This window comes from Mizuhopecten yessoensis, unplaced genomic scaffold (genome assembly GCF_002113885.1).
Source record: "Mizuhopecten yessoensis strain PY_sf001 unplaced genomic scaffold, ASM211388v2 scaffold10869, whole genome shotgun sequence".
In the NCBI taxonomy this organism is placed as follows: Eukaryota; Metazoa; Mollusca; class Bivalvia; order Pectinida; family Pectinidae; genus Mizuhopecten; species Mizuhopecten yessoensis.
Genome location: NW_018408762.1, coordinates 238203 through 251345, shown reverse-complemented (window position 1 = coordinate 251345; position 13143 = coordinate 238203). Strand labels below are relative to the sequence as shown.

At 36.3% G+C, this 13143-nt stretch overlaps 1 protein-coding gene across 3 annotated transcripts in view; it reads right to left on the bottom strand.

Annotated features, from left to right (window-relative positions):
* Window positions 1-1145: 1145 nt before the first annotated feature.
* The window catches only part of LOC110463173 (coiled-coil domain-containing protein 148-like), a 74987-nt gene continuing 62989 nt past the window's right edge, over window positions 1146-13143 (bottom strand). For all 3 annotated transcript variants that reach the window (XM_021517551.1, XM_021517549.1, XM_021517552.1), the window contains exons 6-13: window positions 12371-12518; window positions 10533-10739; window positions 10132-10272; window positions 8234-8352; window positions 7324-7441; window positions 7148-7198; window positions 4383-4472; window positions 1146-3396 (exon numbers count right to left, since the gene is read on the bottom strand). In XM_021517551.1, coding sequence (XP_021373226.1) covers window positions 3247-3396; window positions 4383-4472; window positions 7148-7198; window positions 7324-7441; window positions 8234-8352; window positions 10132-10272; window positions 10533-10739; window positions 12371-12518 — 1024 coding nt within the window. In that variant the 3' untranslated portion in view covers window positions 1146-3246. The remainder of the gene's footprint in view (window positions 3397-4382; window positions 4473-7147; window positions 7199-7323; window positions 7442-8233; window positions 8353-10131; window positions 10273-10532; window positions 10740-12370; window positions 12519-13143) is intronic.

The following is a 13143-nucleotide window of genomic DNA, read 5'->3' as shown; positions in this document are numbered from 1 at the left end:
CTGTTATATAACTGGCCAGACCAATTGATGGTTTGACGTCCCGTGATCTGTTATGTAACAGGCCAGACCAATTGAAGGTTTGATGTTCCGTGATCTGTTATATAACAGGCCAGACCAATTGAAGGTTTGACATCCTGTGATCTGTTATATAACAGGCCAGACCAATTGATGGTTTGATGTCCCGTGATCTGTTATATAACAGGCCAGACCAATTGATGGTTTGACGTCCCGTGATCTGTTAGATTTGGTAGACAAGTGAACATTTGTCTCTTTGCCACTCAGACCAGAGACATATAAAGCCAGTATATACGTCTCTGCTCAGACTTATGTTTGAAGCATACTGTTTTACTACATTTCAAAGAAACACAATTCATATTATCTCTGTTAATAGACACTGATACCATATTTCACAGGTTACTTTCATGAAATGTACATCATATAATATAACTTTGTGTATTTCATCTTGATTTTGTTTTTGCCATGTAAAATACAGTAATATTACACATTTAAGAGTCAAAATGACCTTCAGTCTCGACAGATATAATACGTAGACATTACCAAATTAGAAAACTACCAGGGGACTATTATCATAATAAACAGTGATACACACATACACCCGTTAAATTGTGGACAATGGCAAGAAGCAAAAAATTGCTGGAATGTTAAAGTTTAATGGGTTGATATTTTTAAATATCAAAACCTTTCAGTCCAACAAATTATGGGACCAAGTTTTACTTTCATAAAGCATATAAAAAATGACAGGGGCAACTTGAAAGCTAAAGTCTGGTATATATAGGATCTAAAATGAGTTTTCATTTCATATGAGATTTTATGAAACAAGTCTTAGGAGTTTATATGTTTGCGAGCCTTGGCGAGCAAAAATTAAAACATTGAGACGAGTTTCATAAAAGCTCATATGAAATGAAAACAAATTTGAGATATTTTTTATCACATAACTGGGAAAACTTTCGACAGGCTTTAAAGCCAAAATGTAGAGGGCTTAATCAAAGAGACAGACATTTTGTTGCGCCATTCACAATTTATGACGTCACGTCATTTTCCATATTATGATGTCACAATCGATTTCTGACTGGTACAGCCAATGAAAAACGCTCCAGGGTATATTATATTACACAAGTGACATTATAATGTAACAATATGACACGGGCAAATTCACTGGATAACAGGCTGATTATGTGATAAATGCAGATTTCAAGAAAGTAACTTCATCAATTTAAGCATACCATGTTTATTTACAAGTGTTCAGTTTAGACATGGCACGAATTGGAAAACAATAGCTCACTTCACATGTAACAAAATTTACAGATGAAAGATAATTATGCCACTTAAATCCTTGTCTAGCCTTCCTGAAGACAATATAATCAGATGTCAAATCTGACAATGTTACTAGGTCCATGTTACGGTAATAGGAGCACCAGCCTGACTGATTCAGCACTATACAGTATATATATATATATATACATGTACAGTAACCTAAATAATACTAAGATGTGTTTCTACTGTAAAGGTTAAAATTTTACAGACAATTCCATATTTCAAGCTACAAAAGTAACGAGAGTAACTGTAAGTAAGCTCACAAAAATACATACCCAACTTGTGCTTACCATGTTTCTGGAGCAGAATTTAAAGTTTCAAGGGCCATAACTCCATACCCAACTTGTGCTTACCATGTTTCTGGAGCCGAATTTAAAGTTTCAAGGGCCATAACTCCATCCCCAGCTTGTGCTTACCATATTTCTGGAGCAGTATGTAAAGTTTCAAGGGCCATAACTCCATCCCCAGCTTGTGCTTACCATATTTCTGGAGCAGAATTTAAAGTTCCAAGGGCCATAACTCCACCCCCAACTTTTGCTTACCATGTTTCTGGAGCAGAATTTAAAGTTCCAAGGGCCATAACTCCACCCCCAACTTGTGCTTACCATCTTTCTGGAGCAGAATTTAAAGTTTCAATGGCCATAACTCCATCCCCAACTTGTGCTTACCATATTTCTGGAGCAGAATTTAAAGTTCCAAGGGCCATAACTCCACCCCCAACTAGTGCTTACCATATTTCTGGAGCAGAATTTAAAGTATCAAGGGCCATAACTCCACCCCCAACTAGTGCTTACCATATTTCTGGAGCAGTATTTAACGTTTCAAGGCCCATAACTCCACCCCCAACTTGTGCTTACCATCTTTCTGGAGCAGAATTTAAAGTTTCAATGGCCATAACTCCCCCCCCAACTTGTGCTTACCATGTTTCTGGAGCCGAATTTAAAGTTTCAAGGGCCATAACGCCACCCCCAACTTGTGCTTACCATCTTTCTGGAGCAGAATTTAAAGTTCCAAGGGCCATAACTCCACCCCCAACTAGTGCTTACCATATTTCTGGAGCAGTATGTAAAGTTTCAAGGGCCATAACTCCATACCCAACTTGTGCTTACCATGTTTCTGGATCAGACTTTAAAGTTTCAAGGGCCATAACGCCACCCCCAACTTGTGCTTACCATATTTCTGGAGCAGAATGTAAAGTTTCGAGGGCCATAACTCCATCCCCAACTTGTGCTTACCATATTTCTGGAGAAGAATTTAAAGTTTCAAGGATCATAACTCCAGGTAAATAGTCAAATCACAAATTTCTTTATTTATTCACATTAACATATGATGGCTTTTACTGCACCAAGCTACCAAATATTCCAACAAACTGTTAAGGAGGAGTTGCGCTTGCAAGGTTTCTGGCGCAGAAAGACTAAAACGGCTATAGCTCAAAGTAAAACTAGTCAAATGCCAAATCCTTTCTCCATGCACATGTAGAATGTATTTTCACTGTGTAAAATTACAGAAAAATCCATCACACGGTTAAGGAAGAGTTTGCTTATGAGGATCACGGATAGACGGACGGACAGTGATTTCTATATAAGCCCCCCCCCCCCCCCAAATTTAATTTGCGCAGTGTATAAAAAGTGAAATAGTTCACATTAAGATTAGATTAAAAGTAAGGAATTTTCCTTCACAATATTCTTAGACTTTACTTTTATTACAAAGATCTGCCCCTTAAGGGGTTACAAATTCTTCGACATGTTTTTAACACTGTTCTTGCAATTTTATTTGAGAGGCCATAAGAAAATGGTGAGAAGTTTAGGTCAGTTTTAAAAACAGTTACGACTTTAAGTCCCTTGAGTGGCAAACAAAATTGAATCACATATTACTGTAGTTAGCCTGAACACAGTAACATTCTGAGATATGTTAGTCATTTTTGAAGAGTGTAGATTCCATGTCCCTCCGTGGTGGGTTTAATGGTTTAACATTAGACATGATGTGTCTAGCATAGTCTGAGTTGTGTAATCCAGCCTCCCGCAGCCTCGTTTCCAGTTTCAGCCGAGGGTCAGAGGTCACCTATGCAGCAGAGATTGAAAGTAAGTAAGGAATTTTTTGAATGACCATCAAAAATACACGCAATATGTTTCCTTTTCAAGGAAATGTTGCTAATCAAGTAACACACTTAACGAGCTATGTTGACATTGAGAGCATTCTCAACATCACAAATATAATACTGTAGGTACATATACATTTATACATATACTGTATACCAGGAAATTTCTACTGTAGTTTAATTTTCACTTTTTTCACCCTCTGTATTAAATGAGGGTGAAGTTTTCACCATAGCGAATATTTGTAAACAACATAATCTACATATTGGTGATTCAATGTGAAGTCAATAAACAACATAATCTACATATTAGTGATTCAATGTGAAGTCAATAAACAACATAATCTACATATCGGTGATTCAATGTGAAGTCAATAAACAACATATCTACATATCAGTGATTAATGTGAAGTCAATAAACAACATAATCTACATATTAGTGATTCAATGTCAAGTCTATTTCAAATTTGGCGAAATTTAATTTTACCGTTGAAGGGTGAAAATTAGACTTGGCAAAAACTTCTTGTTATACAATGTTTACATTTCCATATAAACAAAAAAATGATACTGTAAAATCAAACTCCCGCTTTTTAGTAATTCTTGATCGTTTTCATACAGTCTATTGGGAGATTTACTGAGAGTTAGCTCCCTTGTTAGATAACCGGTATTAGATGTTTTTTATAATCTGAACAATCAAAAATAAATCTACATCCATCCTTGCAGTTCGACATAACTGACAGTATATCATTCTATTTTTCAATTTCTTAAAAAAAGTCTGTTTATGAATAAAAAGCATGAAGCATTGATAACTCTCTGGTAATACTGAAATATTACATATAATGCTTTTAAAAATATAAAGGGAGATCACTCTCATATTAACCAAAAGTTGAATGTGTAACATATAGCATACATCCTTAAGACAAATTACAGATATGAACGTTAGTGAACTGACCTGTTGTGATGTGAAGGAATTGACCTCAAACAATGGTTTATTGATGTTGACTTCCTCTTCTACTTCCCCATTCAGACGAGCGTCCCAGGCCTAAACATACACAACTAAACATTAATCTGACTGTCCAGACCTAAACATACACAACTATACATTAATCTGACTGTCCAGGCCTAAAAATATACAACTAAACATTAATCTGACTGTCCAGGCCTAAACATACACAACTAAACATTAATCTGACTGTCTAGGCCTAAACATACACAACTAAACATTAATCTGACTGTCGTGGCCTAAACATACACAACTAAACATTAATCTGACTGTCCAGGCCTAAACATACACAACTATACATTAATCTGACTGTCCAGCCCTAAAAATACACAACTATACATTAATCTGACTGTCCAGGCATAAACATACACAACTAAACACCATCTGACTGTCCAGGCCTAAACATACACAACTAAACATTAATCTGATTGTCCAGGCCTAATAATACACAACTAAACATTAATCTGACTGTCCAGGCCTAAACATACACAACAAAACATTAATCTGACTGTGAAGGCCTAAACATAAACAACTAAACATTAAACTGACTGTCCAGGCCTAAAAATACACAACTAAAAATTAATCTGACTGTCTAGGCCTAAACATACAGAACTAAACATTAATCTCACTGTCCAGGCCTAAACGTACACAACTAAACATTAAACATTAATCTGATTGTCCAGGCCTAAAAATATACAAATAAACATTAATCTGAATGTCCAGGCCTAAACATCCAAAACCAAACATTAATCTGACGGTCCAGGCCTAAAAATACACAATTAAACATCAATCTGACTGTCAAGGCCTAAACATACACAACCAAACATTAATCTGATTGTCCAGGCCTAAAAATACACAACTAAACATTTATCTGACTGTCCAGGACTAAACATACACAACCAAACATTAATCTGACGGTCCAGGCCTAAAAATATACAAATAAACATTAATCTGATTGTCCAGGCCTAAAAATATACAAATAAACATTAATCTGAGCGTCCAGGCCTAAACATCCAAAACCAAACATTAATCTGATTGTCCAGGCCTAAAAATACACAACTAAACATTACTCTGACTGTCCAGACCTAAACAAACACAACTAAACATTTATCTGACTGTCCAGGACTAAACATACACAACCAATCAGTAATCTGACTGTCCAGGACTAAACATACACAACGAAACATTAATCTGACGGTCCAGGCCTAAAAATATACAAATAAACATTAATCTGAATGTCCAGGCCTAAACGTACACAACTAAACATAAATCTGACTGTCCAGGTTTAAACATACACAACTAACCATTAATCTGACTGTCGTGGCCTAAACATACACAACTATACATTAATCTTACTGTCCAGGCCTAAACATCCAAAACCAAACATTAATCTGATTGTCCAGTCCTAATAATACACAACTAAACATCGATGTGACTGTCCAGACCTAAACATACACAACCAAACATTAATCTGATTGTCCAGTCCTAATAATACACAACTAAACATAAATCTGACTGTCCAGTCCTAAACATACACAACCAATCAGTAATCTGACTGTCCAGACCTAAACAAACACAACTAAACATCAATCTGACTGTCCAGACATATTATACCAACTGTGACAATTTCAAATTCACAAACATGTACAAAGTACAGTGTAACCTTAAACTCAAGTTTCCAAGGAAACGATCTGGACATGAATACTATTACAGTAGTGGGCGCTAGTCCACAGATTTAATAGGGTATGAGTGGACACAGAGACTGACGTCTCTATATCCACATTATCATAATGTGAAATACATTGTGGTAAACATTATATTTAGTCTATTTATAAAAAGTTGTATCACAGTATGATCCTAGTTAACTTAAAATCTTTCAAGAATTAATTCATCCATGTTTTTCTTAAAATCAAATAGAGTACGAGAAGAAATAACAGCTTTTTGGAGACTATTCCAGGCATCAATCATTAGTTAAAGAAAGTAAGGTTATCTAAGATTTAAATGGCAATGTTGTTTGATAAGTTGTTCCGAGTGCAGCAAGATCAAATGTTTGTATATATACACAAAAACAGTATGGCACAATGGCACATGTTTATACAAAAGAATTTAAAGGAAGTGATGCCTGAACAAGCCAAGGTGGACTGATCACCAACTGTAGTTTACCCATGATGAAAGAACTAAATACATTTGCAGAAAAATAGCAGCATCTTATTCAAATATTTGCAAGTTGGGCTGTGCAATGAACTTTGGTAATAAGTGCATACATGTACTAGGGAAGTTTCATAGATTAAAAAAAAATCATCCGGAAACTATCAGCCAATCAGTTTGCAGCAACCTCATTAAATATGATGAATTGAATAGATCATCAAAGTTGAGTATGGACAACAAGTGGGCCAGGCAAGTTTCATCAGGATCCGATAATTCCTTCAGGAAATTTGTCTGGAAACAAGTCTATTATACTGACTACACATGGCAATGGAAACCACTCTATTATACTGACTACACATGGCAATGGGTGAAGTAACCGCTTTGAGGCCTTTACAAACAAAAGTTACACATATTGCTCAGACCCTGGAATATCAAACAAAATATACAGGTTTAACTCATTCACCCCTACATATAAAAACTGGACTTGCCCAGTCTATGATTGGGTAAGGTTCAAATGTGACTTTAGGGGTGGATGGGTTACAGAGAACAGCTGTTAACTAGCTTACCTGTGTGTTCTTCATCATACGTTCTGGGTCACTCTCCGCTATCACTCGCACCTGGTGGACATAAAAATAGAGTTCTGTACTCAAAATCAAAACAGTTATAGGACTGGTGTGTTTAATACACACATCGTTAAGACAGCAATAACTGATTGTATTTTTTATGATTGTGAAAATAATACCTGTAGTCTAAGTGTTTCTAATCGTTCTTCTCTCTGTCTGTCTTCTTCTTCTTTATCCTCCTCCATCCTCTTCCTCTCCTCAATTTTTCTCTGAATTTGTTCTTCTCTATACTGGATCCTACATGATACAAACAAACTCTAAGTCCTGATTTAAGAATTAAATTAAGGTACAGTCGGTCTGAGTGATTATATAATCCCTTATATAGGGCAATATTCAGCCATTTGATATGATTGGTCAAACATCTCTATCTACCACATGGATTGGTGATGGTTTGAAAGTGAAATTAAAGAAACAGGTCAGTTACTACCTTCAGGATAAACATCAAATAAACTATCAAATAAACTATCTCCCCTCTACAACTCAATCAATATCTGATCTTTTTCTAGAATAAAAAATCACACTTTAACTAGAGGCCCTCTTTGCTGCTGCTGCTGCCATCTGATGACATTTGAGTAAAAGTCAGTAAACTCTCATTTCAAGCTGAGTGTAAAGGTCCTTAAACAAACTTCCACTTAAGCTGTGAGACTGTCATATGGATGGCAAACCCCAAATATCTACATTTGTATGACAACCTCAATCAAAAGACCGTTGCCTTTTAGATATATATATGTTAGCATATCATGGTTTATGAATAAATGGGAACTTTTAAATAACTTGTTTTCATAGACAGATAAATACATTTAAGTGGTAACAAATGGGAAGCCAATTACTCTCTTTATTGGAAGTTTGGAATTTGTAACCATTTTAAGCAAATAAGACAGTGGTATGGAAAAATACCAGCAGGTACCATGTGTATTTTGAAAAAAAAATCCACACTGAATTCAGAAAACATGATCTCTGACAGCTATGACTTGATATAAGAAGGTATCTAATATATGACATTTAACAAATAAGGTAAGATTATTGTACCTTTCAAAGTCAAATTTAGCCTGTTCCGCCATGTTTCTCTGTATCTCCTCTAACCGACGCTGATCACCCTCCTCTTGTCTCTTACGGAGCTGCATCTGTTCTTCATGGAAGTTGGTTATCTGAAGAGAAGAATCCCGACTTAATCATAAATCTGCTTTTAGTTTTACGAACTACATGACTGACATAAAGGGAAAATAGCAGTTCATGTTTATTATGCTCAAGTCGTTTTTGAATTTCATTTCAAGGCACAATGTACATTTGTCTCCCTTGTTGTAGGGAAACAATAACATTTGCTTCACTAAGTACCCAGTCATTTAAACTAATTGTGTATGGTACAGAACCCTACTTTGTCATTTTGTATGTTTACAGAACCCTACTTTGTCCTTTTGTATGGTACAGAACCCTACTTTGTCCTTTTGTATGGTACAGAACCCTACTTTGTCCTTTTGTATGGTACAGAACCCTACTTTGTCCTTTTGTATGGTACAGAACCCTACTTTGTCATTATCTATGGAACATAACCCTACTTTGTCAATTTGTATGGTACAGAACCCTACTTAGTCCTTTTGTATGGTACAGAACCCTACTATGTCATTCTGTATGGTACATAACCCTACTTTGTCCTTTTGTATGGTACAGAACCATGTTTTGTCCTTCTGTATGGTACAAAACCCTTCTTTTTCCCTTTTATATGGTACAGAACCCTTCTTTGTCCCTTTGTATGGTACAGAACCCTACTTTGTCCTTTTGAATGGTACAGAACCCTTCTTTGTCCCTTTGTATGGTACAGAATCCTTCTTTGTCCCTTTGTATGGTACAGAACCCTACTTTGTCCTTTTGAATGGTACAAAACCCTTCTTTGTCCTTTTGTATGGTACAGAACCGTACTATGTTATTTTGTATGGTACATAACCCTACTTTGTCCTTCTGTATGGTACAGAACTCTACTTTGTCATTCTGTATGGTACATAACTCTACTTTGTCCTTTTGTGTGGTACAGAACCCTACTTTGTCCTTTTGTAAGGTACAAAACCCTTCTTCGTTATTATGTATGGTACAGAACCCTACTATGTCATTTTGTATCGTAAATAACCCTTCTTTGTCCTTCTGTATGATACAGAACCATTCTTTGTCGTTCTGTATGGTAAAGAACCCTTCTTTATTCTTCTGTATGGTACAGAACCCTTCTTTGTCATTCTGTATGGTACAGAACCCTTCTTTGTCATTCTGTATGGTACAGAACCCTTCTTTGTCATTCTGTATGGTACAGAACCCTACTTTGTCCTTTTGTATGGTACATAACCCTACTTTGTCCTTCTGTATGGTACAAAACCCTACTTTGTCATTCTGTATGGTAAATAATCCTTCTTTGTCCTTCTGTATGGTACAGAACCCTACTATGTCATTTTGTATGGTACAGAACCCTTCTTTGTCCTCATATATGGTACAGAACCCTTCTTTGTCCTTCTGTAGGGTACAGAACCCTACTATGTCATTTTGTATGGTAAAGAAGCCTACTTTGTCCTTTTGTAGGGTACAGAATCCTACTTTGTCATTTTACATTGCATAAACCCTTCTTTGTCATTTTGTATTGTATCAACCCTACTTTGTCCTTTTGTATTGTATAAACCTGTACTTTGTCATTTTGTATAGTACAGAACCCTTCTTTGTCCTGTTATATTGTACAGAACCCCATTTGTCATTTTGTATTGTATAAACCCTACTTTGTCCCTTTATATTGTATAAACCCTACTTTGTCCTTTTATATTGTATAATCCCTACTTTGTCCTTTTATATTGTATAAACCCTACTTTGTCCTGTTGTATGGTACAGAACCCTATTTGTCATTTTGTATTGTATAAACCCTACTTTGTCCCTTTATATTGTATACACCCTACTTTGTCCTTTTCGACGGTTCTCCGCTTCCTCTCCCGCTCTGCCTCCATCTTGTTGTACATACTCAGTTCTTCTTGTTGCCGTTCAAGCATGTTCTGTTGGATGAGCATTGCTTCCATCTTCTGACATCGCCACTGATGTAACTGTTAGTCATAAACCATTATTTACAAGCATTTCAAACTTAATGAAAAAATAAATAAATAGCGGTAAGTTTAAAACTGCATTAGACTAAACTATACTATATTTTATAACATTAACCATTATTAAAACTGGTAAGCATTTCAAAATTAATGAAAATTTAAATATTACCAATTTGAAACTCATGCAGGATACATCCTTTTGTGAACAAACACTTTGATACAAAAAGCATTACCACAAAATCATGATGACCTCTAGATCTGACCTTTTCAAATAATGCCTGCTTCACTTGTTTTTGTTTGCGAAGGTATTCTATCTTGACCTCCTCCAGTTCGGCTGCAATGTCAGCCTCCATAAAGACAGACTTTGCCTTGTATAGAAGCTCATCTCTGGCCTTCTGCCAGGCTGCCATCAACACCTGTTTTCTCATCCGGAAGTACTTGTTGCTCTCACACCACTCCTCATGCATAACCTGGGCAACATATGATGATAAAGTGACAACATGGAAAGGTAACCTGGGCAACATATGATGATAAAGTGACAACATGGACAGGTAATCTGGGCACGAATTATGACACAGTAACAACATGGACAGGTAACCTGGGCAACAAATGATGATAAAGTTACAACATGGACAGGTAATTAACCTGGGCAACAAATGATGATAAAGTTACAACAAGGACAGGTAACCTGGGCAACAAATGAGGACATATTGACAACGTATACGTAGTCATATTACCTTGGCAACCAATGATAAAATAGCAAGTACAGGAAACCTGAGCAACAAATAGAAATATAGCAACAACAAGGACAGGTAACCTAGGCAACACATATTGTACAAAGTAATAACATAAACAGGTAACCTGGGGAACACATATTGTACAAAGTAACAACATGGACAGGTAACCTGGGCAACTCATATTGTACAAAGTAACAACATGGACAGGTAACCTGGGGAATACATATTGTACAAAGTAACAACATAAACAGGTAACCTGGGCAACACATATTGTACAAAGTAACAACATGGACAGGTAACCTGGGCAACTCATACTGTACAAAGTAACAACATGGACAGGTAACCTGGACAACTCATATTGTACAAAGTAACAACATGGACAGATAACCTGGGGAATACATATTGTACAAAGTAACAACATGGACAGGTACCCTGGGGAACACATATTGTACAAAGTAACAACATGGACAGGGAACCTGGGCACCACATATTGTACAAAGTAACAACATGGACAGGTACCCTGGGGAACACATATTGTACAAAGTAACAACATGGACAGGGAACCTGGGCACCACATATTGTACAAAGTAACAACATGGACAGGTAACCTGGGGAATACATATTGTACAAAGTAACAACATGGACAGGTACCCTGGGGAACACATATTGTACAAAGTAACAACATGGACAGGGAACCTGGGCACCACATATTGTACAAAGTAACAACATGGACAGGTAACCTGGACAACTCATATTGTACAAAGTAACAACATGAACAGGTAACCTGGGCAACACATATTGTACAAAGTAACAAAATGGACAGGTAACCTGGGCAACTCATATTGTACAAAGTAACAACATGAACAGGTAACCTGGGGAACACATATTGTACAAAGTAACAACAAGGACAGGTAACCTGGGCAACACATATTGTACAAAGTAACAACATGGACAGGTAACCTTGGCAACTCATACTGTACAAAGAAACAACATGGACAGGCAACCTGGGCAACTCATATTATACAAAGTAACAACATGGAGAGGTAACCTGGGCAACTCATATAGTACAAAGTAACAACATGGACAGGAAACCTGGGCAACTCATACTGTACAAAGTAACAACATGGACAGGGAACCTGGGCAACTCATATTGTACAAAGTAACAACATGGACAGGTAACCAGGGGAACACATATTGTACAAATTAACAACAGGGAGGGGAAAAAATTATAATATTATATAGCAACAACATGGACAGGTAATTATGATGTATAGGTTAATAGCCTGGACAACCAAGGCCACACATGGAATCACAACAACATCGTTCTGTACCAGTAACCTCACTTTAAAGTCCAAAATCCTTACCATATGGGCACGTGACATTTTAGGGAAATGCCTCCGTAACCGGTCGATAATGTGCTTACGCCTGTTGGCCATTTCATGAGGGTACTGTTCATAGACTACACAGAACATAAAATGGTCCTCCTCTGACCAGCCTCCATGTTTACCGGACCTGAAACATCGGAACAGCATTCAGTACTGAGAGATATAATATCAACACATCAATAAAAATACATTGTACTGATACTTTAGAATTTAGGTAAACTCTTTTCTACTAATCTGAGATTTACATAACATAAATTTAAGTAAAACTGAGAACAAAATAATGAACTTGAATTATATGGTATATTATGTTACGTCAATCTTTTAAGGGTTTTAAATATCATAGTGAATTATGTATAAATCAACAGCCAATTGTAAGCTGTCCTCTACTGATCAAAACAAACCTCAATATCATAGTGAATTATGTATAAATCAACAGTCAATGGTAAGCTCTCCTCTACTGATCTAAACAAACCTCAATATCATAGAGAATTATGTATAAATCAACAGTCAATGATAAGCTCTCCTCTACTAATCTAAACAAACCTCAATATCATAGTGAATTATGTATAAATCAACAGTCAACGGAAAGCTCTCCTCTTCTGATCAAAACAAACCTCAACATCTGTGAATGATCTTGTCTAATGATCAAAACTCTACTGATCAAAACAAAACTCAATATAATAGTAAATTATGTATAAATCAACAGACAATGATAAGCTCTCCTCTACTGACCAAAACAAACCTCAATATCT